This window comes from Eschrichtius robustus, chromosome 3 (assembly GCF_028021215.1).
Source record: "Eschrichtius robustus isolate mEscRob2 chromosome 3, mEscRob2.pri, whole genome shotgun sequence".
Lineage (NCBI taxonomy): Eukaryota > Metazoa > Chordata > Mammalia > Artiodactyla > Eschrichtiidae > Eschrichtius > Eschrichtius robustus.
Genome location: NC_090826.1, coordinates 55,291,022 through 55,314,739, shown reverse-complemented (window position 1 = coordinate 55,314,739; position 23,718 = coordinate 55,291,022). Strand labels below are relative to the sequence as shown.

At 41.0% G+C, this 23,718-nt stretch overlaps 1 protein-coding gene across 3 annotated transcripts in view; it reads right to left on the bottom strand.

Moving 5' to 3' along the window:
• ROR1 (receptor tyrosine kinase like orphan receptor 1) overlaps positions 1 to 23,718 on the bottom strand; it is a 401,514-nt gene continuing 377,796 nt past the window's right edge. The window contains exons 8-10 of one of the 3 annotated variants that reach the window (XM_068540038.1): positions 20,295 to 20,363; positions 18,686 to 18,897; positions 1 to 4,027 (exon numbers count right to left, since the gene is read on the bottom strand). In XM_068540038.1, coding sequence (XP_068396139.1) covers positions 2,600 to 4,027; positions 18,686 to 18,897; positions 20,295 to 20,363 — 1,709 coding nt within the window. In that variant the 3' untranslated portion in view covers positions 1 to 2,599. Of the gene's footprint in view, positions 4,028 to 18,685; positions 18,898 to 20,294; positions 20,364 to 23,718 lie in introns of those variants that run through there. The other 2 variants (XM_068540039.1, XM_068540040.1) reach the window with 2 other exon arrangements.

The window sequence follows — 23,718 nt, the reverse complement described above, 5'->3', positions numbered from 1 at the left end:
ATAAAATAATCAGTGTTTAATATCATCTCTGGGGTGTGAAATACAAATGCATATATCCTCAATATAAAATAAGCTTCTTGTCATTACAATTCCATGCTTGTCTATTTGAAATGCCCATAATAACAAATCAAACATTAAGTAATACAGTGATTAAATGCATGCAGTGAAAATAAGGAAAGATATGATGGGGCGAGATATCTGAATACTGCCATTATATATTTGAAGAAAATCTATATCGAGTTAAAAACAAACAAAGGAAACAAGGAAACAGACCAGATATAAAAATGCAGAGATATATTTCACTTCTGTGATACAAACCATAAACATAGTTTTGTGCAAAAAAGAGAAAAGATCTGAAAATAAAGTCATCTTACAAAACACTGTCCACAAAGCAAAAGATATTTTTCAGTCTGTGAAAAAAATACTATTTTAATACAAAAGGGGCTGTGTTATGTAGTATCACAGTGCTATTATAAAATACATTATTACAAGTGGTTTTGAAATTTAGTTTGCTCACCTTAATGACTTCAGTAATTATAAAATGTTTAAAATAAATGTTATAGTTCTTTATAAAAAACTAATTTGAATTTATTTTTTACCCATAGTAATGTTTTTCCAGAGTAGATATCTTACTGGCTCATGGAATGCTACTTTCCCTTTAAGGGACTCCTAGAAAAACTCAGGTTCGCTGAAATTGTGTTTACTTAAAATAATAAATATTCTTGGAAAACAATTGATTGTCCTATGATATACAAAATTGTGGTTTGAATCTTCATCATTAAACAGTTGCATAGCAACAAAAGGATACAACTATTCTCCTCTACCTAAAGTTAAGAAATGTAACTTCTGAATCAGCTTATTTATGCCATAAAAATGTGTCTTAATTTATTTCTGAATAAATCTGAATATAGCCAATTCTTTGTGTTCACAGTACCTATAAGTCCACATTTGTTGTCTGAAGATTCAGTGTTTGGGAAGATCGCAACACATTTTGGTAAACATATTTCTTTGATTTCTTATCCTAATTGAATTTTTTGTTTTACAAAATTGAAATGTCAACGTGCTTCTAAGTCTCTTACATTCTCCTCATCAAATATCATTTCCAGGAATTACTTTATATCCTGTAAGTCTCTTTATAAGTCTCTTCAGCTGTAAAATAAAAAAAATGAGACTTTGAGACATTGCTCTTAGAATAAATGAGTTATTCTTTTAACAAGAGAAAAATCAATCATAACATTCCTTTCTATATAGAACTTGAAACCCATAAGAATTCTAAACTTGGCAGAAGATGGCTAGCAGGTAAGGCATGAGATGCACATTTGATACCTTCCTTCCTCTCACTAAGGCAAAAATGATCCTGTTGCTTCTAGTTACCAGCTTAAAAATTTCAGTTCATGGTAATCTTTGAAGTGAGAACTCAGTACTTGTTTTTTAAAAATACTGTAATATTTTGCAAATAGAATTCATAGTCTTTGGATTCCAACTAACACTATGAATACATTGTCATAACTCTTGGTGCTAGAATAAAATCTGTGAACATTTCCAGATCAGAAAAAAAAAAAAAAAAAAAAGTGAGAGAAACTTTAAATTAACTAGATATTGGTGTCAGAGAGTTTCCTCCTTCCCCAGAGTCCACTGATGATATGCACCCCCATACCTTAGACAGCTCATAAGCAGGAGGATGCACGCATGGATGGGCTGGTCTGTAGCCACACCTCTATTCTTCAGTGTTATTGGTCCAGGGAAGCTCCTGTGAGGCTGTCCCCATGGGAACCCTTGTTCCTTTCCCACGGATGCTGATCTAGGCCAAGGGGCCATTTTCCTGACTGTGCTGCCTTTGGTGCCTCGTTTCTAATGCAACACAGTGAACTATCAACCAGCGGTCAATTTCAGCATCCACATCTAGCCTTGTTAGGATCTGATGCCCTATGTTATTTCAAGGGCTTCTGTAAACACACTGTGGAAAAAGCCTTCATGATCCACAGAGGAGACTCACAAAGAGGCACACTTTTCACGTTCCCAAAGAAGCCCCACTGCGTAGAAGGCTTCAGGGAAGCTTACACTTATGTCTCGTTTCCGTCTGGGATTTTAAATCTGGCCTAAAGTTTCCTCACTGATTCTGAACATCACTTCCATACAAACATGCATAGAGTCTAAATTGAATCAACGGAATTCCTGAACATCTGTCCTGAAGAAAAGACAGCAGGTAGACAAATGCTATGGTATATACATTTTGGGGAGAGAACAGTCATGGCAGCCAAAGGTGAATACACAAAGCACCGTTTGACTTTCCTTTTTGGTTTGATACTTAAGTCATAAGGTTCGTTTCCTCTTCACTGGTTTGCAGTTTTCAGTACTTGAAACCAGATGTACCAATCCCAGTGGCATGGCCTACACCCTGATGGAGTGTTAATCCCACAATGTTTTTTTTCTGGCTGGTGTTTGCCCTGGTTGGTAAGACACAGTTAAACTTCACAGAAGATACTTGTTGCAATGTCTGCTACATGAGAACCTTACTTTAATAAAAACATTTGAATATAAATCTTTTCTACGACTTTCTAGTTTTTCCTGTATACCACATTTACAAAAGTTGTGCATTTTACAGTTCTGCAGAGATCATAGGTTCGGTGTGTCCATGAATGTTGGAGTCTCCTAGCAAAGATGGTTGCTTTGAGTCTATTTTGTAGGGTTTTTGAGATTTGTTGCCAAAAACGGTGATACCCATTCCACCGGGATGATTCGGAATCGACATGTGTGGTAGTAAGGGAATATTTGCCTCCTGATTTGATCCTGATGAAGGCAGGCTGGTCACATGACCAGTACTAGTCGACCCACTGGCACTGCTCGGGGACCGACTCTTGGGAGGTGGGCAGTGCTGAATCACTCTGGGAGGACCTGTTGGCTGATAGTGGGCAGCTGGAAACGCTGCATATCCAGGAGGTATTGGGTATCCATTGATGGGGATGAATCGCTGGTTCTGAGGTATTGGTGGGCTGATGAAACCAGCAATCTGGCCCTGTGGTGTAATACCCTGGCTCGGGAACATGTAATTGGGATATCTGGGGTTACTGAGATTACTCACTGGGCTGGCACTAAGGGAGGTTGTCTGCGTGGTGGCATTTCCGCCGGAAGGAGTAGTAGAGCTGGTATGACTTGAGAGTCCCTCCCAGGACCGAAGCCGGACGTGAATGTCTTTAAATCTTGGTCTCCTGGAAGGAATTTCATTCCAACACTCTGTCATGAGGCTGTACATTCTGGGGGGGCAGTCTTCGGAGCATGGTAACAGCTGTCGTTTTCTCACCATTTCGATCACTTCCTGGTTACTAAATCCATAATATGGCTGGAGTCCAAAACTGAAAATCTCCCACAAGACAACCCCAAAAGACCAGATATCTGAATCAGAAGAGAATTTGCCATACATGATGGCTTCAGGGGGCATCCAGCGAATGGGCAGCAAAGACTTACTCTGCACCCTGTAGTAATCAGCGGAGTATATTTCTCTGGAAAGCCCAAGGTCTGAAATCTTTACGTGAAGTTGCTCTCCGATTAAAATATTGCGAGCTGCAAGGTCCTTATGGACAAAGAAGTGACTAGACAGGTATTCCATGCCGGCTGCAATCTGAATTGCAATGTGTAGAAAATCTCCATGATCCAGGCTGGATTTTACAGTCCCATCTTCATCACTGCTACAGCCAACATCTGAATGTGGGGACCGCATGATGAGGAACTCGTGGAGATCCCCCTGATTCATATACTCAAAAAGCATACACACAGGTTGTTCCTGAGTGACAGCCCCTAGAAGGCAGACAATATTGGGGTGGTGTAGTTCGGCCATCAGGGAGGCTTCCTGTTGAAATTCTGTCCATTGCTGGGGGTTGTTATAGTCTTTCAAGGTCTTTATAGCAACTAACTGAGCATGGTCCATGCCTGGGAGATAGAGATGGCCCTTATAGATCTTTCCAAAGGCACATTCACCCAATTCTTCCATAAAACGTACAGCAGAAAGAGGCAGCTCTTTAGCCTTGCTCTGTATGAAAGAAAGGAAAGGTGTGGTTTTAAAACATTTCCTAAGGCAAGACATCTGGCACCTGAAAGGAGGGGTGAGGCATATTGAGAAAGGTTCTATACATCAAATTAATTACAACATTGTCCATCTAGAAGTCTTTAGAATTGTTGGCTGCAACTTAGGCATAGGCAGATTTTTGTCCATCACTCCCCTATCCCTCCATCCACACCCCCTGCTCCAGCAATGGTTTCCTGCTGTTACCTAGACTCTTGCTACTCAAAGAGTGGTCTTGGGAAAGCAACATCAGCATCACTTGAAGCTCACTACAAATGCAGACTCTCGGACCCACCTCGGACCTACGGAATCGGGATGTGCATTTAACAAGACCCCAGGTGATTTTGGTGAATGTTAGAGTGTGAGAAGCACTGCGGCTGAGGATAGAGCCTTAATCCTTAGCCTGGCACTTAAGAGTACTTGGGATCTGGTCTTACCCTTGCTACACCTCTACATGATGGCATCGCTTTAGTTGAATAGGTCTCCTCGTTGTCCACATGCAAATGTCATGCATGTTCTTGCCTAATACCTTTGTTCTTCCAATGCTCTCCTATTTCTAAGGTAGATATTGAGCTAAAAGCCAGAGAAACCAAAACAAAAGACTGTTCTGAGGTGCTCATAGTAGGGGTGGGGTGTAGAGGTTTGGAATGTGCTTCTCTCTACTTATCGAATCCTTGCTGTGAAACTCTCCCTGACCACTCTGGTCTTTGCCTCCTCTGGAATCCCTCTGGCTTTACCGTCTGAATGCCACTATGTGCAGGATGCAGTGAGGTGACTGGCTACACGCTGACCTCCGCAGCCACAGTTCAGATTGGAATCCTGCCCTCTCCACTTACCAGCTGTGTGACCCTGGGTACAATATTTAACCACTCTGTGCTTCAATTCCCTCATCTATAAGATGGGATGATAATCGTACTCATCTCGTAGGGTTCTTGTGAACTTTTAGTAAGTTAACGTTTGTCAAGTGTTCAGCATGATGTCTGGCACATGGTAAGGGCTATTTAACTTTTAGCTATTATTACCTTTGCTATTGCTGCTCTTTTTATGAATATATTTTGTCCTCTCAATCATATTTCAAGTTTTTTGTTTTTTGGTCACACCGTGTGGCATGCGGTATCTTAGTTCCCCGACCAGGGATTGAACCCATGCCCCCTGCATTGGGAGCACGAAGTCTTAACCACTGGACCTCCAGGAAGTCCCCCAGATTTCAGTTTTTTGAAGGGAGCTATTGCCTTTCGAACCAACTGATTATCTCTAAGGCTTTGCAAGCGGGTTATTTACTGATTGACCCGAAAACAGACAGGAGAAAGCATCTAGCTCACAATGAAAATAAATATTAAATTGTGACATTTGATCTTGACAGTAAACGTCTATTATGTCATGTGTTTTTACTATTTTTGAAATTCACCTCCGATCTATCCTGACATTTAATGTAATTTGTTAGGGAAAAAGTCATAAAAGTAATGCATTTGTACCTAAACTGATTTTTTAAATAATCCCTTTAAATGCACTTTAAATCCTTATTTTTTAGAAAAAGTACTGCTGTGAGTATCCCAATTGAAGCTGATAATTTTGCAAGTACATATGGAATTCAGAGCTCTCTGTACACAGTTTAAATCAATAGTTTAGAAAATTAACTAAAATTTTTCTCTAACCCAAACTCTACTAATCTAGAATTCATGATGATTAGCTCTGTTCTAGGCTAATTTTTGCAGGACAAAATGCCCATTAACTTAATTATAAGTGTAAATAAACTTGCAGCAAAATACCCACTTAAGAGGACAAAATAGAACTGAGAATTCTGAAACATTAATTCCTCCATACAAATAATATTTCTTATCATCTATAGGTCTCACTAATTTGTTAAAGCAGATTTTATGGGGTTTGTATCTATAAATGTCTTAGAGTAAAGTTACTTCTGCTGAAAGTAATGGCAACTTCTTGCTTTAAACATTTAGGCAATTAAAGCTTATTAATACAGTCCTATTAATTATAGTATTGTTTGTAATAGATTAGAAATAACCTAAATGTCTACTTAGTGGAAACTTATTAAATTAATTGTGGTGGAGCTAGTAAAAAGAATATTATACATTTGTAAGAATATTACACAGTTGTAAGAACAAATGAGGACACTTTCTATGTACTGATATCCAAAATCCTACTACTAAGTTAAAAATAAAAAGCAAAAGAACAGTTAATGCTGTATGCTGCTTTTGTGTGAAAGAGGAGGAGAAAAAGAATAAATATATTCATATTTCTTCCCACAGGCATAAAGAAACGCTGAAAGGATACTCAAGAAACAGCAGTGGTTATTAGGAGGATATGGAGGTGGGAACTAGGAGGAGGGGGGCAGAGGTGGGAGATTTTTCACTTTATGCTTTTTTATACTTTTGAACTTATGAACCAGGTGAATAAATTATCAATTCAAAAAAGTGAATAATTTAAAAACATATGACCCATCTTTCTATCTGATTGAATCCAGGAAATTTATTCTGCAATCACAAGTCCTTCACTATTTTTCCTTTTGCTTCTAGGGTCAGGATTCTGTGGTTGCTATGGAGTTCCTTTGGGAGAACAGAATGTAGGTGACGGGAAGAGTAACCAAGCCTACTTTTTAACTCTTGCAGCCCTCAGATTGATTGTGCTTTCGTGGCCAGAGTAATCCAAAGTGAATTTTTCCCACATGACATTACGACAGGGATTTCCGTCAGAACTTTACCTGATGATGTAAATGAATCCAATTTATGTGAAAGTCCCTTGAACGGCACGATAGGTAGTACTTACTTTTTGACCTAAACAGGATCCCCCATGCTTTTGGTGATAGAGAAGGGTAAGGGACTGAGGAAGAAACTACTTTTGAGGGAAAGTGGGAATGAGGAACTAAACCCAAGGAATATTAGACTGATCTAATGAGGCGTTAGGACTCTTCCCCCTTCCCCTGCTGAAGCTAACCCATAGGCAGTATGGGGTAATTCAAACCATGTAACCTTTGGGCTCATACAAATCTGAATTTGCATCTTGGACCTGCCGCTTTCTATTATTAGTAGTTAACATTTATATAGCACTTACTATGCCCCAGACACTGTTCTGAGCACTTGACAAATATTAACTCATTTACTATAACAACCCCGTGGGATAAGTCCTATATATTAGGTGGCTGACCTTGGGTGAGTTTCTTAACTTTTCTGAACCTCTATTTCCATATCTATAAAATAATATAACATCTAGCTTCCATAATTACAGTAGGGATTAAATGCAACAATGTATGAAAGTAATTTCCACCTAATAAGTGCTCTTTAAATCAATTTTATTATCCTTCTTAGGGAAGTAATCCGGAAAGTGGAGTCAATGCAAATGATTTAGATCCATTTACAGCCTTAAATAGCTCTAGATAGTCATCTATAATTCTCTGTTTAAAAAAACGAATGTTTAAATTTCTTCTTGTTAATCTTTCTCTGTTCTCCTGTAGTTGCTGGTTTTTAAAAAAAATTCTTTAAAAATGACAGAGGCTCTGTTTTGGAACCCGAGGGTGGGTAAGAATTTGAGTGGCCTGTGGTCTGCCCCTCTGAGGATTCTGGAAGATGTGGATGGAGGTGGAGGGCGCAAAGACCCACGTGGAAGAGTGGATGGTGGCAGATGGGAAAGGAAGCAAGCAGGCCAAACTGGTGGGGACTGGAAGAGAAGAGGAGGTGGACGGGACCTTGGCGCTGGCCTGTCACGTGGCCCCTGGGGCTTGTGTCCCAAGCTAAGAAAGCCGGCTGCATTCCCATACACTGAGGTAAGAAAATTAGTTCTCTGGTATTCACCTTTGGAAGAAGAACTCTTACTCTTGCCATTTTACAGATGGAGAAAGAGGCTTAGAAAAGCATCAAAAATTTTTAGGAGAGCCAAAATTGCTGCCCTTGTGTGTACAAGGCCTTCTGTTTGAAACCAGAGAAGCTGGCTGGCCGGCAACCCCAGTTGGACACAGCATGTCTCTGGAGGCTCGGCCTAGGGCCTGACACCTTGCAGGGCTGTGAGGTCAGCCTTCGGTGTGTGATCACTCTGTGGAATGATAATTGTTCTTCTTTCTCTCTGTTCAGACACATGAAAAAGTATGTTTTGACCCAAAGGGTGTCTTGTCATAGCTCACCAATACCTGGTGGGCCAGAAGGCATAGGGTCCCAAATCTTCTCCGGCTGACAGAAGGAAGGAATAGCTCACTAGAGCTAGTCAGAACCAAATTTGGGGATTTGCTTTGGAAAAAAAGCACGGAAAGTAACCAAAATGACCAATTTCACAAAACCTTTCCTTGGAACACCCGTGCAGCAGCCAGCATAGAAATACCCAGAAAAAAACTGCTCAGAGCTTGGTTTCAGGGGAACAATTTACACAGTGATTTGCATTTTTTAAATGCTCAAGTTATTTGGTACAAATGAGTCTTAACTATAGACTCATTTTCAAATTTTACATAAATCCTGACCTAGTTAAAAAATCATAAAAACCCTTAAAGAAGCAGTCAGTAGACTGTACGGTGACGGCAGGAAATTAGCTGTATTGTTGAGGAACAGATGGTTTACATTATACAGACCCTTTAGGCTAAACTTGTTTAGGTCTGGCATATTGTAAATTATATTTTGGTAATGAAAGTGAAATGACCTCTGCTTGACCTCAAGTGGGGTTTGTCTGCTTGAACCAATGTAGTGGAAAACTATGAAAGAAAATGAAGTCATAAAGTTTTGGCAGTTCAATTTTGGCTCATTTCAAGTTAAGGGGTTATAAATCTGTTTAGTTTTTGTTTGACAAGTATTTGTCATACAGGGATGTACAAAATGTAAAGAAGTGTAAAATACACATGAGGCACGATGCCAAAGTAAACCAAGTACAAAGGAAAACTGGAATGAATAGGGTCCTGGGCTCCTATCTCTTTATCACTCCCTCCATTAGTTGAATGACAAGATGGGCTCCGTTTATTATATGCTTTAAGGCAATTAAGTACCTTAAAACTGAAACAGGCTTTCAGTTTAAATGTTAACATTTTTACTTCTCAAAGTAAACACACATCTGCCTCAGTGCGGTTTAAAAATTATATAATTTTTTGGGGGGGAGAAAAATCAAAGTTGATATAGAAGTTGATACATTATTCTAAAATCCAACTGTGCTTCTTCCCCTAGAAATTTTTGAAGAACAACTGTGTTCAGGTTTAAATGAGCTCTTCACGGGAGGAAAATGAAGGGAGAACATTTTAGATGTGAGTCCTTAGATGTGAGTCGATGTGAGTATTGCAGTCCTGTCGAAACAGCTGCTAGAGAGGCCAGGCGGATGTTGCGTGGCTTCTCTCACCTGAGTGATGAATGCTAAGTGGGGACGTGTGCCCCTTTTAGATCCATTAACTTTAGGTATGAAAGCAATGAACCATGGGTAGTTTTTAAAAATCGTAATTATGTAGATGGCAGATGGATAAGGCGAACAGACTCAGTGACTTTATCTCTTTCAACCTTCGGGAAGTTACACCTTAGGTGATAATACACTTGAAATGACTCCTCTGGAGGACACTGCTTGTGACTAAGCTGCCACTTCCTGCTCACTTTTCCTAAGTGATTACCACAGGAAATGAGATGAGTATTCTGCGATGGCCATCAACATTGGCATGCAGCACGGATTCCGCTCTGTGACTTTTCACCTCTAACCTGAACAGGAAATGACTGATGGCTCTACTTCTGAGTCCAATTTGAAGTAGACACACAGATGAAAAGCAGAGCCACATGAGGGTGGAGGGAACCGGAGCTCAGGGCAGTGCTCTGGGACAGGAAGGTGGCTCCGGCAGCAGGTGCTGGAAAAGGACTGAAGTTCATGTTCCTACAACGGACCCAAACCTCCTCCTACAGTCCTTGCAGCCCCTATACTTGTTCCTTTCCCATCCCTCACGTCCCAAGACTGCTGCCCTTTTACAAATCTCTTTTGCTCTACACGTTTGCCGATTCTAGCTGGATACAAGTATCTGCAGGAGAAGAGCGGGTCCCACACAGTGACATTTGTCCTCACCCTGTTAGAGGAATAATGAAGCAGATCCTGGCCCTATTGAAGTTAGGGGGTAATTTGGGGTAATAGGAGGACATGACCAGGTCTGTGTCTCTTTGAAAGCACAGTTTTCTCTGAGAACTGTATTGCTTGTGGACTTACTCTCTGAATCTCAATTTGATCAGCAGAGTCTACACCAGAGCAGGCACTGGAATGCCCCAGAGGGCCTGTTAAAACACAGATTGCTAGGCCTCACTCCTAGAGTTTCTAATTCTGTAAGTCAGATTCTGCAGTCCTGACAAGTTGCCAGGTGATGAGAATGCTCTGGGACTGGAATAAATGAATATGACTTTCAAAAAAAAAGAGAAAAGAGAAAAGAATACAACTTTCTGGATCAGACAGTTACTGAGTGTCTGGTCCCTGCTCCCGGCATGATGAATGACCACAGTGTGCCTGTAGAACCTGATTGAATGATTCTGACTTACACGAGACAGAGACTATAACACTCTGCTTCGGAAGATGCTTTGGAAATGCCAGCTAGAGAAAAATGTAAGAGCCATCGACTGGTATTTCACTGGGTTATATTCTGCATGGCTGCTTTCAGAGAGATTCAAGGTTTTGAAATAGAAATCACGCTACAGCTTGGGCCATGTCATCGGTTTATTATATTTTCATGTGCAGCCAATTGTGTGGGATATATTTTCATAGCTGGTTACCTCAGTCAGTCAATTGATACTATATATACTATGTACCAAAGAGTATACACACAGAATAGTATATGAGAAACCATTTAAGAACCATGAGGAGAGAGGACACAACTCCTATCCTAGATGTTTGTAATCTGAGCTTAGTAATAACTACCATGTACTGAATACTTGCCATGTACCAGACAATGAGATCATAATAATGGCTATGATTTGGGGATGGGGGGCTGTTTATGTGTTAGGCTATAAGTGCTTTATACGTATTAATTCTTTTCATCCTCACAATAACGCTATGACATTGGTCACTATGACTATTATCCCCATTTTACAGATGGAGAACCTGAGGAACAGCGGTTAAGTGATCCCACAACTAGTAGGTTGTAAATTCAGACTCCAGGGTCTGTCTTCCTCATGACTACACTACACTCCCTTGTGGGGTCATTCCGTGTTCAATGCATCAACTCATTTAACCCTCATCACAAATCCGTGAGATTCATACTATGATTTCCCCACTTTATGGATCAAGAAATTAAGGCCTTCGATGGTTAAGTAGCTTGCCTATGGAAGCACAACTATTAGGTAGTGATGTCAAGATTCAGCTCCAGCTGTGTCTGGCTCCAAAGATGAAGCACTTTTCTGGGAAGAAGAGGTAGTTTTCATTTGATCCTCAGAGGGCGCCACAATTTTAAAAGCATGAGGCCCACTGGTATAAAAGTGGAATGTCAAGGTGTAATTACTCTCCGGTCTCTGATGACCTAGACCTTACTCTGGTTGATCCTTTGTTGCTCCCATTAGTTGACAGGGATAAGTGAACAAAACCATTCAACAGCAGGCTTTACCTGAGTTGGGCACAAGAGCCCTGGAGAGTATGTGAAACTGAGATTTTTTTTAGTATCTGGCCTTGGCTGTTGACAGGAATCTGCTTGACTCTAAAGCCTATTTTCCTTTCCTGTGCATTTTACTGGTTCTTAGGTAAACAGTGTTAGAATTGTGAAACAACTGACTCCACTCATAAATGGAAATGATTACATTCTAAAAGCTTAAAGGCCACAGCCATTTGATTTTCGGAGATTATGGACATTTTCAAAGACTACAGCTGAACTAAGTGCCTTCTGGTTTATGCAATCAAATTCTAGAGGGAGTTCCAACCAATAGTTTCCCACATTTGTTCAGAGTTCAGCTGCACTTCTCTGGAAGTGATTTAACTTCAGAAACGGTTCTTTTCTCTATAATGTTAACTTTCTGATAGTTAGTTTGGATGTTTGGTGGTGACCAGGATTGATTCTGTGGTGGAGTTGCTTTATAATGTCAACAGGAGATGTTCTATTCTGCCTGGAAACAGGCAGAACAGATGCCAGTAATTTTAATGTCAGCGTGAGCTACCATGTGCTCATAACTTGGGCTTGTGTGTTTCAGTCAGCCTGAAAATTAAGGCAGTAGAGTGAAATAGGGCAGGGGTCCCCAACCACCGGGCTGCGGACGGGTACTGGTCCGTGGCCTGTTAGGAATGGGGCCGCACAGCAGGAGGTGAGCAGCGAGCAAGTGAGTGAAGCTTCATCTGCCGCTTCCCATCGCTCACATTAACGTCTGAACCATCCCCCGCTCCCCGTTCGTGGAAAAATTGTCTTCCACGAAACCGGTCCCTGGCGCCAAGAAGGTTGGGGACCGCTGAAATAGGGAACACTTGGGCTCTGGACCCGGACAGACCTGGGTTTGAGTTTGGGCTCTGCCACTCACTAACTGTGTGACTTTGGGCAGACTCTGAATCTCAAGCTTCAGTTTTCTCACTGCCCAAAATCAGGCTCAAATTAGTACCAACTTCAGAGGGTTACTGTAAAGACTGTATTGAGATAATGCATGTGAAGTACTTCAGCTTATTCATAATATCCATTCATAATACTCATTCTCCCTAGAAGTAAAACTTCTAAAGACACAGTTTTAAGCTGATCTCTGTACTGGACAGTCCCCCAGTCCTCACTATCAGACCCTCTCTGCCCTGAGGGATTTTATCCAGGGTGTGAACAGGGTGTGGGGCAGAGGATTTATGCTCACTGGATGGGCACAGGAATACCAGAGCTATCTAAAGAGCTACCTCTATAATCTTTGCTCTAATTGCCTTGTCCTCACCCCAGTTAATGCTGTGGGCTGCCGAATCCTATAGCTTCCTCCTCAGCCCACAGTATCCTGTACACAGCATTTGGTGGTTGATTTAAAAGGTTTGTGATTGTTCATATCATCACTGTAACAAAAAAATAATAGTAACTTCTAGCTGTTGAGGACCTGTGACGTGCCAGACACGCTATCTTGAAGTGTCAGAAACAGCTCGTTTAGAATAGATTGGTGGCTGCTAGTGGCGGAGAGTGGGGAGGGAGGGGGTGGGCAAAACAGGTAAAGGAGTCAAAAGGTACGAACTTCCAGTTATAAAATAAGTAAGTTATGGGGATGTGCAGCATGGCCAATATAGTTCGTAATACTGATCGTATATTTGAAAGTTGTTAAGAGAATAAATCTTAAAACTTCCATCACAAGAAAAAAAATTTTGTAACGATGTATGATGGCAGATGTTAGCTAGGCTAACTGTGGTGATCATTTTGCACTATATCAAAATATTGAATCATTATGTTATACACCTGAAACTAATATAATGTGTGTGAATTATACTGCAATAAAAATACATTTAAACATCTCTTTTAAGTACTATTTGTATCCTTGTTTTATAAATGAGAAAACAAAGATCTCATGGCCAGTAAACAATGGAGGCGAGATTTGTAATCATATCTCTCTGCCTCTAAATCCTTGATCGTTGAAGTATATTATACTACCTCTTAGAAATAAACTAAGAACAAATATGGCTGGAAAGGTAACTTAGGCCCAGAGACTGTGGACTCCTATGTACTGGGAGGAAGAATTTTATAACTTGAGATTTGGTCCTTCCAGATTGGGGAATCATTATGTCAAGTGGGAGCTAGAGCAATGCCAGAGGATGAAATCAGCATGAGAGAGAGAAAGAGGAAAGACAACTGACAGACATCAGAGGAGGCTCCCATTTGGGGAGTTAAAAAGAAGAAGAACTAGTGAAGAAAAGACGAGGAGATAGTAGGAGAGCCAAGAGAAGAAGTGTTTCAAGATGGTGGTTAAGAATATCGAATGCTCCAGAGAAATTAAAGAGGATGAAGGCTTGGGAAAGGCCATCGGATTAAATTACATCACTGGTGATTCCCCAGAGGCCATGTGAATAGAATGATGAGCTCAGAAGCCTTGGAGACAATGGCTTTAAGGAGTGAGTGGAAAAGTTATTGAGGACCTTTTAGCACTAAGTGTAGGGACCGTGGATAAGAACAGGGATTTCAAAGGGCTGGCTCAACCACAGCAGGGATTTTTAGATGGAAGCATGTTGCTAGCAAAAGGGACAGGCCCAGGGAACATAATTAAGTGTCAGTACATTCAGCAACGGCTGAATACCTTGGCTGGAAAGGAAAAGGAGAGAGGAATAGCCTGGAAGTGGAGAAACAGAGAAGCGGGCAAGAGATGAGGGTTAGTTGAGAAACAAAATACAGCCACCAGTTTCAGAAAGCTACAGGCCAATTTTGCTGTCCCCCCAATCTTCCTTCCATCAGCCAGGAGCTGCAGGAGTTTGACCCGAAGGCTTAGTTAGGCTTCCTGCCCCTCATTCTCAAATTCTTCCACCCTTAACCTCTTTGAGGGTCTAAATCCCACATAGGTGGGTCACATAGGGAAGGACAGAACTGGCTCACCCTGTGCTTGAGGGAGAGGCTCTGCTCCCCTTCTAAGTCCCCAGGAGGCAAGCTCCACAGCTTACCTCCCTCAGCGAGACTGCTCAGTGTTTCCGATGTGACAGCTTGGGGGTGGGGAGAGGAGGGGGGAGACACAGGGAAAGAATCGGAGAGATGGCAAGTTAGAGTTTCCAGGCTTCTTGGAGAAGGTTCATTTTCCACAGTACTTTAAAAAAAAAACCCTACTCAGATTGTAAAATTTGTAATGCAAGATAGGAAAACCCTACTTAGTTCCTGCATCACCAGAGTACTGTCAGAAGATTTTAAAGATGGAAAAGATAGGAGAGTAACTAATCCAACTGAATGGCTTGAGATCTTTTGCTGAGCAAAATAAAAGAAAAATAAACAAACCGTCCTTTGCATGAACACAGTCGACCTCTTTCTCTGAACAGCCGAGAAAACTGAGACAAAGAGAGGCTAAGTGGCTACTCAGGGTCACAGGGCAGTTAGAGGTGGAGCCAGGGGGGCATCTCCATTTCCTGACTGTTCAAGGCTCAGACGTAAGATGCCTGTCTGGTCCACTGGCTTCCTTTCCCCACAGATCAGAAGGAGACTCATGCCTCCTCAAAAGTTTTAACTTCCAACTGTACCGTTCACCTCTCTGGGGACTCAAGCCAGATCCCGTCAGCCAGTCTGTCTGCAGCTGCCTACTGTCACCTCTGAAGGGTATGGATTTCTAATCTCCCAGAGGAGCCTCTTCTTAATACAAACACTTGGGGTTGGTGGGGCAGCGGGGGGGGGGGGGGGGGGGCGGGGACGGTGGGTAAAATCAGCTCAGCAAGTAGAGAGAGATGGACAGAGATAGTTTAAACCCTGAAGGGCACATTCATTTGGATAAATAAGAATGAGGCCAGGGAAGACCAGCTTCTACCCTTCATTCCTTTTTCATCCCAACCTCCAAATATCCTTTTGATTTTACTCTGGTAGGGTGTTTTTTTTCCAAGAATTTTTTTGTTTTGTTTTTTTTCCAAGACTTTTTTTGTTTTGTTTTTTTTTTCTCTTTCTTATGTGTGTCCCTTCCTTTTAGATTTTATAGGTACGTGTAATATTTATGTGTCAGTGACCTCTCAAAGCAGTTTTAGAGATTGACTGTTTACATTTGGGAATTTTCTTTAAGGTCTACAAAGTTCTTTGTGCTTTTTCCAGGAAAGGCACTCAGTAAGAACCAAAACAAACAGCTGAATAAGTCAAATTTGATTGGAGCCAAATTTCTTAGGAGAGTAAGAAAAAAAAGTTAGCATTTGTTTTTGTTGTTTCCTTTCCCCTCCTCAACCCAGTCACATATTCTTGAGCCATTCCTACTTCGAGTCTGATTCAGAATTGCTTGTGAGCTGTTTAAGGCTAAACTCTAAGCTTTGTGTTGGAGAAGTCTTGACACTGGGAGATTTCGCAAGGCACATTTCGGAAACGGTCCAGAAATGATGAAAACAATGTTTTGCTTCACCAAGTCTTAGGAAAAATTTATCCCCGTATATTTTACATTTGTCTCCATGACCATGGAGGATGGAGGACTATTGCTGCTCTGGCCAAATTTCACATGTCCCTGGCAGGACTGGGGCTATGTAACTCAAGCTTACAACTGTTATCCAGACCTCTTCAGGAGGTCTGTCAGAGCCAGGTGAATCCTGTGGTTAGTGTTCAGCCCAGACTGACAAATGGAGTGTCATATTTAATTATTTGCCTGCCCCCATACCCCCTTCCCAGCATGATTTGTCCTGTGAAAAAGTTATCATGGCATGGGCAAGTTCAAGGGCTTTCCCTAGAACTGAAAAATCTCTGTTCACATTTTATCTCTTCCAATTACTAGCTCTTTGACCTTAGGCAAGTTACTTAACTGGTTTGGAGTCTCAGTTACCCTGGTTGTATGAGAGTGATAATAATACCTACCTTATATAATAGGTGCGAGGATTAAATGAGATAATGAATGTAAAAGCTCCTGGAATAGTTCCTGATAATGTGTATCATTCAGTATGTATTAGTTTTCTCTAGTTGTGCCACAGAGCCCTCTGAGATCTTTATTTGAAAGACAACGTAAATCCAAAACACCGTGCCTGTTGGACATCATGTGTTGCAAAATAAACCTCCACTTAGAATGGAACTGAATTGCAGATTGAGGCTGACCTACAACACAGGTAATTTTTCCGAATGGAAATGATTCTTCCTATAATTCCTGCCACAGCAACGAGGAGCCCACCTCCCCAGGATGGTGGTTGCTGCATAGTGACTACTAGAACCAGACTGATCTGGCCTTCTCTCCCACCCAGAGCTCTAGCATTTGTAAGGCTTCTCAGAATTTAGTAACAGAAATGACAGGGAAAGAGTCTCACAGAACAAAGACTATTGCACTAGAAGTTTGAAGTCACGGGATATGTAAACGGTTAACTAGGTGTGACTACATGAATGTGCAATAATGTTAACCCTTCTATTTTCTCCTATTACATTTGTAAGGATTAACTGTGCTATTACGTAACATGCTGTAATGTATGTAAGTTGGCTAGCTAGCAGCGAGGATATCACGAGTTAAACCTCCACCGCCGCCCATTCCCCAAGCCACCGAGTGATCTCAGTGGTTGAGAATCTGCCTGCCAATGCAGGGGACACGGGTTCGAGCCCTGGTCCGGGAAGTTCCCATATGCCGCGGAGCAACGAAGCCCATGCATCACAACTACTGAGCCTGCGCTCTAGAGCCCGCGAGCCACAACTACTAAAGCCCGTGTGCCTAGAGCCCATGCTCCTCAACAAGAGAAGCCACCGCAATGAGAAGCCCACGCACCGCAACGAAGAGTAGCCCCTGCTCGCCACAATTAGAGAAAGCCCGTGCCCAGCAACGAAGACCCAACACAGCCAAAAATAAATAAATTAAAAAAAAAAAAAAGAGAGAACAGTGGTTTTGCTTGGAACAGAATACTTAAAAAAAATGATTTCTTTTAGCATTTAAGAAACCCCAAAACCTTACCAACAAGTATGACTTTGCAATAGAAAAATATTTTAAGACTTTTTAAATTAAAAAAAAATTCAACAGCAAAGCAAAATAAAATCAAATGAGGACTATGTGTCAGGCCCAATTATGGTACTTTACTTATTGGGTAAAAGGATTGATTTGAGTGTGCAGGCAATTTTTTTCCTAAAATTGTATAAAAAGGGATGCATCTCCTCTTTATGAGGGTCAAAAGAATAATATGGTCACTAACCCACAGAGAAGATAAATATTTGTTGAATGAATGTTCCTGTGGAGTTGGAACACAAAGAAAAGGCAGGCTTCTGTGGATGCAAGAATCCTAAATTATTTAAATGAAATCTCTTTCCCGAGAGGCCTGGGATTGGGGTGCTGGCTTTCCGGAGAGAAAGCCTCTGTTGTATTTCAGCCTCAAGATGTGGTGTGTGCTCCATTTAAGGAAAGGGCCAGTGACCCTGGGTTCCTTGCCAGGACCCTGAGCAACCCAAATGTTGAAAGATGTTGAGGAAAAACTAAAAGGAAGTGGATTGATTTAGCAAAGAGAGGAGAAGGCTAAGGTGGGCTATTATAAAACAGCATTCAAAGATTGTGGGAAGGACAACACTTCTCTTAAAATATGTTTAAACCAAAGAGAAAGGGATTTAGGTTAGGCATGAAAAGGATTTTTTAAATTGTGGTAAAAAACACGTAACATAAAATCGACCATTTTAAGTGTACAGTACGGTAGTATTAATACCTGCACATTGTTGTACAAGCAAAAGAATTTTTTGAAAGTGAAGTTAGTAAACAATGTCTGATTTCTCTCTCTCTGTTCATCTCTTTCAGTTTGATTGGAAGAGTATGGAATTTCCTTCTTTAAAATGTGGAAAAATAGTCCACATTCTGAGTCCCCAGGGGCTGGAAGAGATGATCTCATAAGAATTCCTTCCAGCCCAAACTCTACGTAAGGTAGTGCTAGGACGGGCCCAGCACCAAATTGGTCACACTGATGAAAGTATACTCAAGCTGCCTTGGACAAAGTTAGAAATGCACGGCTATGCTGAAAATGAACTCTAGCACTGATAACATTTTCTGTTTCTATATCATTTGATTTCTAAGCTTGGGTGGGTTATAAGTGTTGCTTTAACTTGAAGTCTATAGAATAAGCGCAGCTCAGGACTGCTAGTTTTACCTTGGGTTTATATGCATTCAACATTGACATCTCCACATTTTGACCTCTGACGTGTTTTGGCTGCCTCTGGACAGGCGGTGACGATGACTTCTGGTTATTGCGACAGACACAAATGAAGAAGAAGAGCAAAGCAATGGCCAGGGGGATGGCAACACTAGGCACCAGTATGTACAGGATTTCCATTTTGTTCTTCTCCTTGGAATCCTTTGAATCTGGGTGTAGAAAATGGAAAAGAGCAAAAGTTATACTAGTTCAAATAACATGGAATAATATTACATGGCAGAGCTTAAAATGTCCTCCTATTCTTCTATACACACAAATCTACTGTGAGAAAAAAGAGCCCTTGCTTATTACAATTTGTTTCCATTAGACCTTCAGTGTAGTTTATCAAAGTTGAAAAGTTTAAAGTTCAAACGTTTAAAAATTGCAGAGGGACACTGCGAAGACTTCGCGTGTGTGTGGGTCCCCGCTCTGATGTTGCCTCTCTTCAGCAGCAGACCTGCATTTCTCCAACACCTTAAAAGTTAAACGCCACATGGATGGACTGTGTACATCTAAGAGCATTGATGTGGACCCCAGGGGTCTTCTTCCACTGGCTGCCAGCCCAAATCAACCACCGCAACATGGTGTTCCAGAAATCATGCCCTTGTCTTGGCTGGCTTGGACATATAGGGCCAGTCCTGCATCTTCCAGAAGCAATATCACCAAAGGATCCTGGCCCCAGGGTCCACAAAGCCACTGGCCTGAGACTATGGGGACCTGAAGTCAGGGCCAGCTCAGTCTCTGATGAGCTGTGTGACTCTGAACAAATCATTCACCTCTTTGGGTCTCACTTTTTCTCATCCACAAAAGTGAAGTATCTGTTTTGGACGGTGTCTACAATTCCCTCTTGCACAGCATCACTCTATAACTTGACACTTTTTTGAAACCCAAGAATTCTTCTAAATGGTTTCATATGAACTCAATAATTATGAGTGCTAACCCTTTGAAGTATATTTTTGAAATCTTATACATCCACTGTTACCACTGCTTGGAAAAGAATATAAAAGGTATAGAAGGACACAAGGACACATACTTTTCTTTTTTTGGTTTGAGTCTGACCATTAAACTAAATACCCTGGGCATATACTAAAATTAATGAATTATTTGACTGGTAAAACAATGCAAGCATTATGGGACAGTAATTAGAAGGGTTGCATAATGACATGTCCTGATCACCAGTACCCTCATCAGCTATCTAGCTTTAAGAAAATCCAAAGTGTGAAAATTCAGATTGACACAAAATTCAGAGATGATTATTTACTTAAAAGAATTAACCATGCATCCATTCCCTCATCCCCCCATTTGTTTCAGTCAGTCAATAAACAAAAAGCTACTACTGCCAAGCACTCCACTAGGTACTGGGAATATAAAATGAAATAAGACATGTCCTTTGCCCTTAAGGACCTCGTGATCTGCTAAGGAAAACAGAGAAAAGATAATTACAATATGCTATTGGAAATACTACAAGGGAAGTATGGATAGAGTGGTGAAGAGAGCCCAGAAGTCCCTCTAAACAGTGAGCTTCCCTGACACAGCATACAAAGTGGGGAGTTCAAAAGCTGCGTACCCGGCAAAGCTTGGTAAGTGAGAATATACTTGTACGTAGTCTTTACTTGCACACACCTTCTTTGGGAACCTGTTCAGTGAGATATGGCAGTAATTAATCACACTCCCCACAGAAACAGACTCAACCCAAGAAATTAGGAAGGGGCACCAAAACCTGGGTGTTGGGATTGTGATCTCTGGGTTAACCCTCAGAGGGGCTGGGGAAGGGTAAAATCTGCTTACTGAGTATAATAAAAATGATAGTTTTAATATTTCTTGAGTGTTTTCTACCAGCAGAAAATCATGTTAGCTATTATTATTAATATGGGCTAAGTATTATTCTAAGCACTTTTCAAAACTCATTCATTTTATCCTTACAAGCAACCCCATGAGGTAGGCGCCATCCTCATCCCCATTTTTACAGGTGAGGAAGCTGAGGGGCAGAGTGGTTAATTTTCTTGCCCAAGGACCTGCAGCTAGTAATTCAACAGCTTGGATTCCTCTCCTGTGGGTCTTGCTTCACACCTCCTGTTCCAGCTACTACACTAGACCACCAGTACTTTGATAGCGGCTGTTGTTTTGCACCTATTTTCTCATGGTAGGATTTTTCTTGTTTCACACAGGTAGGAAGAATGAAGGAGGTCTGAAAGGTGGGGAATAACACAAAAGCTTTGCCAGGTGCACTGCTTTTGAACTCCCCGCTTTGTACGCTGTGGCAGGTAGACATATAACCCAGGCATCTCTGGAGGCTATTCTAATCATTCTAGTCATTAGGAACTGGGTCTCGGGTGTTTTAGTAACGACTGTGTCTGCATGTCTGTGGGTGGTTGGACAGATAGAGAGAGAGAGATTGCTATATCTCTATATAGACAATGTAGCAGAATAAAGGAAGATTATGTTTTAGAGGGAGAAACCTCTGAAGACTGCCTTTGTCATTATCTATGTAACCTTGAGTACGCACTTGGCCACTCTGAGCAAACTCATCTGTAAAATGGGATTATTTCATAGAACTGTTGTAAACCATAAGTGAAGTAACATAGAAACTATCTATTCTAGTACCTGTTACAACTCAATCACCCAATGTTTACCCCCCACCCTTAGAGTAGGGAAAGATTCAGGAAATAAAAGTTTGGGGCAGGAAATTCTAAATAACCTTAAGCAAGAACGACCTCACTGACCTCCATCTCCTCAGTTATTCAAGGAGGATAATGGTACCTGCTCTGCCAATCTTGTTTAGTTCACGTGAGAGAGGATATTCACAAAAGGACCTCGGAAAATCTAAAACTGCTGCATAGTTGTTGGAGTTTATGCTAAGTGTTAACATTATAAAATACTTTCAGATTTCTCAGGACCCTAAGGGGGTAAGTTCTTCTTGTTATTCTTGGATTTTCAGTGAAATCATTATGAGGGTAAGATTACAAAAGGAACGAGGCTAATTTAGTACGAACGTAATGCTAGTCACTTTTCTGGCCGACATTTTTAGCAACAAGAGAAAGTAGGGCTCTCACCTGTCTGGCAAACAAAGGAGTCTATTCTGTACTTAGTCCGTATCAGATTATTCACAGAACGCCTTTGACTGTAAACGGGAGGCCTGGGACAAATCCCCCTGTAGGTCTGCAGGAGAACAAACTTCAAGAAGCTAAATCCTTTAAACATCGTCAACCTTGGCTCCTTCTGATTACAGCGAGGATATGCAAAACTAGCACAATGTCTTCTTGCCAAGTGAAATAATCAAGCAGAACACTATGTGGCCATGTTGGAAGTGACAGAAAACAAATTCAGGCCTATTGTAAGTCTTACTGATGACAGGCTTCCTTTCCCACACAGCTCTCTGCATTTGGCCAGAAGGGGAGTCGGTGTCTGGCTCAAAAAACTTCATATAAAAACATTCCATAGGGGCTTCCCTGGTGGTGCTGTGGTTAAGAATCCACCTGCCAACGCAGGGGACACAGGTTCGAGCCCTGGTCCGGGAAGATCCCACATGCTGCGGAGCAACTAAGCCCGTGAGCCACAACTACTGAGCCCACGTGCCACAGCTACTGAAGCCCGCATGCCTAGAGCCCATGCTCTGCAGCGAGAGGCCACTGCAATGAGCAGCCCGCGCACTGCAATGAAGAGTAGCCCCTGCTCACTGCAACTAAAGAAACCCTGCGCGCAGCAACAAAGACCCAACGCATCCAAAAATAAATTAATTAATTAATTTAAAAAAATATTAAAAAACCCCAAAAAACAAAACATTCCACAGAACAACTAACCTTACTCATGGAAAATTAGAAAACTGACATTTGACCAACTCCTTTTTAATATCCTAGCATTTTTATTCTTCATTTTAACCCAGCACTTTGGGTTATCTTGATTTCACAAACAGAGAAACTGAGGCTGAGAAAGCATAAATTTGCCAAAGCTAGGAAGTGGTGGAGTCAGGGTTGGAATGCGAGTGTGTCTTCGATGCCTCTGTGCTGTTTAAATTATACGGCTAATAAAAATTAAAATACTATATGGAATTGTTTTTCATCATTCTCCTTAAGATTCCAAGATTCCTTCTCAGTAAGGACTAATATCTAGTGGGATCTATACTATTAAAAAGAATCACATAAGAACAATGGACATTATTCTTACTATTCACTTTAAAGGGTAATGGACACTTCCGAGGCACTGCAAAGAAAATTGGCTGAAAATTAGAATGGGGAAGATTTTTAATACTTTGGAATAACTGTTTAAAAGTTAAATGCACATATTTAGTTACATCAAGTTAAATACTTGGGATTTTTGAAACCAACAATTTAGTCCAGACCACATGATTAATTTCCTTTTAAAAATCAACAATTTGGTATCACAGTTCACATCTGACATTCCTATTTTATTTTTACAATGATATTCAATACTTTGATTAGTAATTAAATATAATGGAGAAAAAACACTTCTTTCTTCTCCTGGGGCTTAAAGCAAGGTAAACACAATTTCTCATTCAAGAGGTACTTTTATGAAGTGAAACATATCTGGGATATTACTTTGAGTTAAAACACAAACGTGCTCAGATCTTAAATCTGGCAAAGGTGGGAAGGAGTCTTACAAAACCTTAGAATTCAAATGAAATTAAACAAGTTGAATTATGATCTTGTCTGAAAAAAATGTTAAAACCATAGAAAACAAACAGGAATAGCCACCATTTATTATCTGAAAACTACAAAATAAGCAGGTCTGTGGCAGATAGGGGCCTGCATTGGTGATATTTAAGCGTATACCTGGAAGCCGAAGGAGAAAAGGTGGTAATTAGGCCTTCAGCTGGCATGCTGGGCCCAGCCATTCGCTCTCTTGACTTAATGATGGAAATACTAAGTAGATGATCTATTGCCTTATGTATTCTCAAACGAATTCTTTAAAAGACTCTGAATAGCCCATATACAGTGATTAAGATTTTTCTCTTTGGGAAATGTTTTAACCAC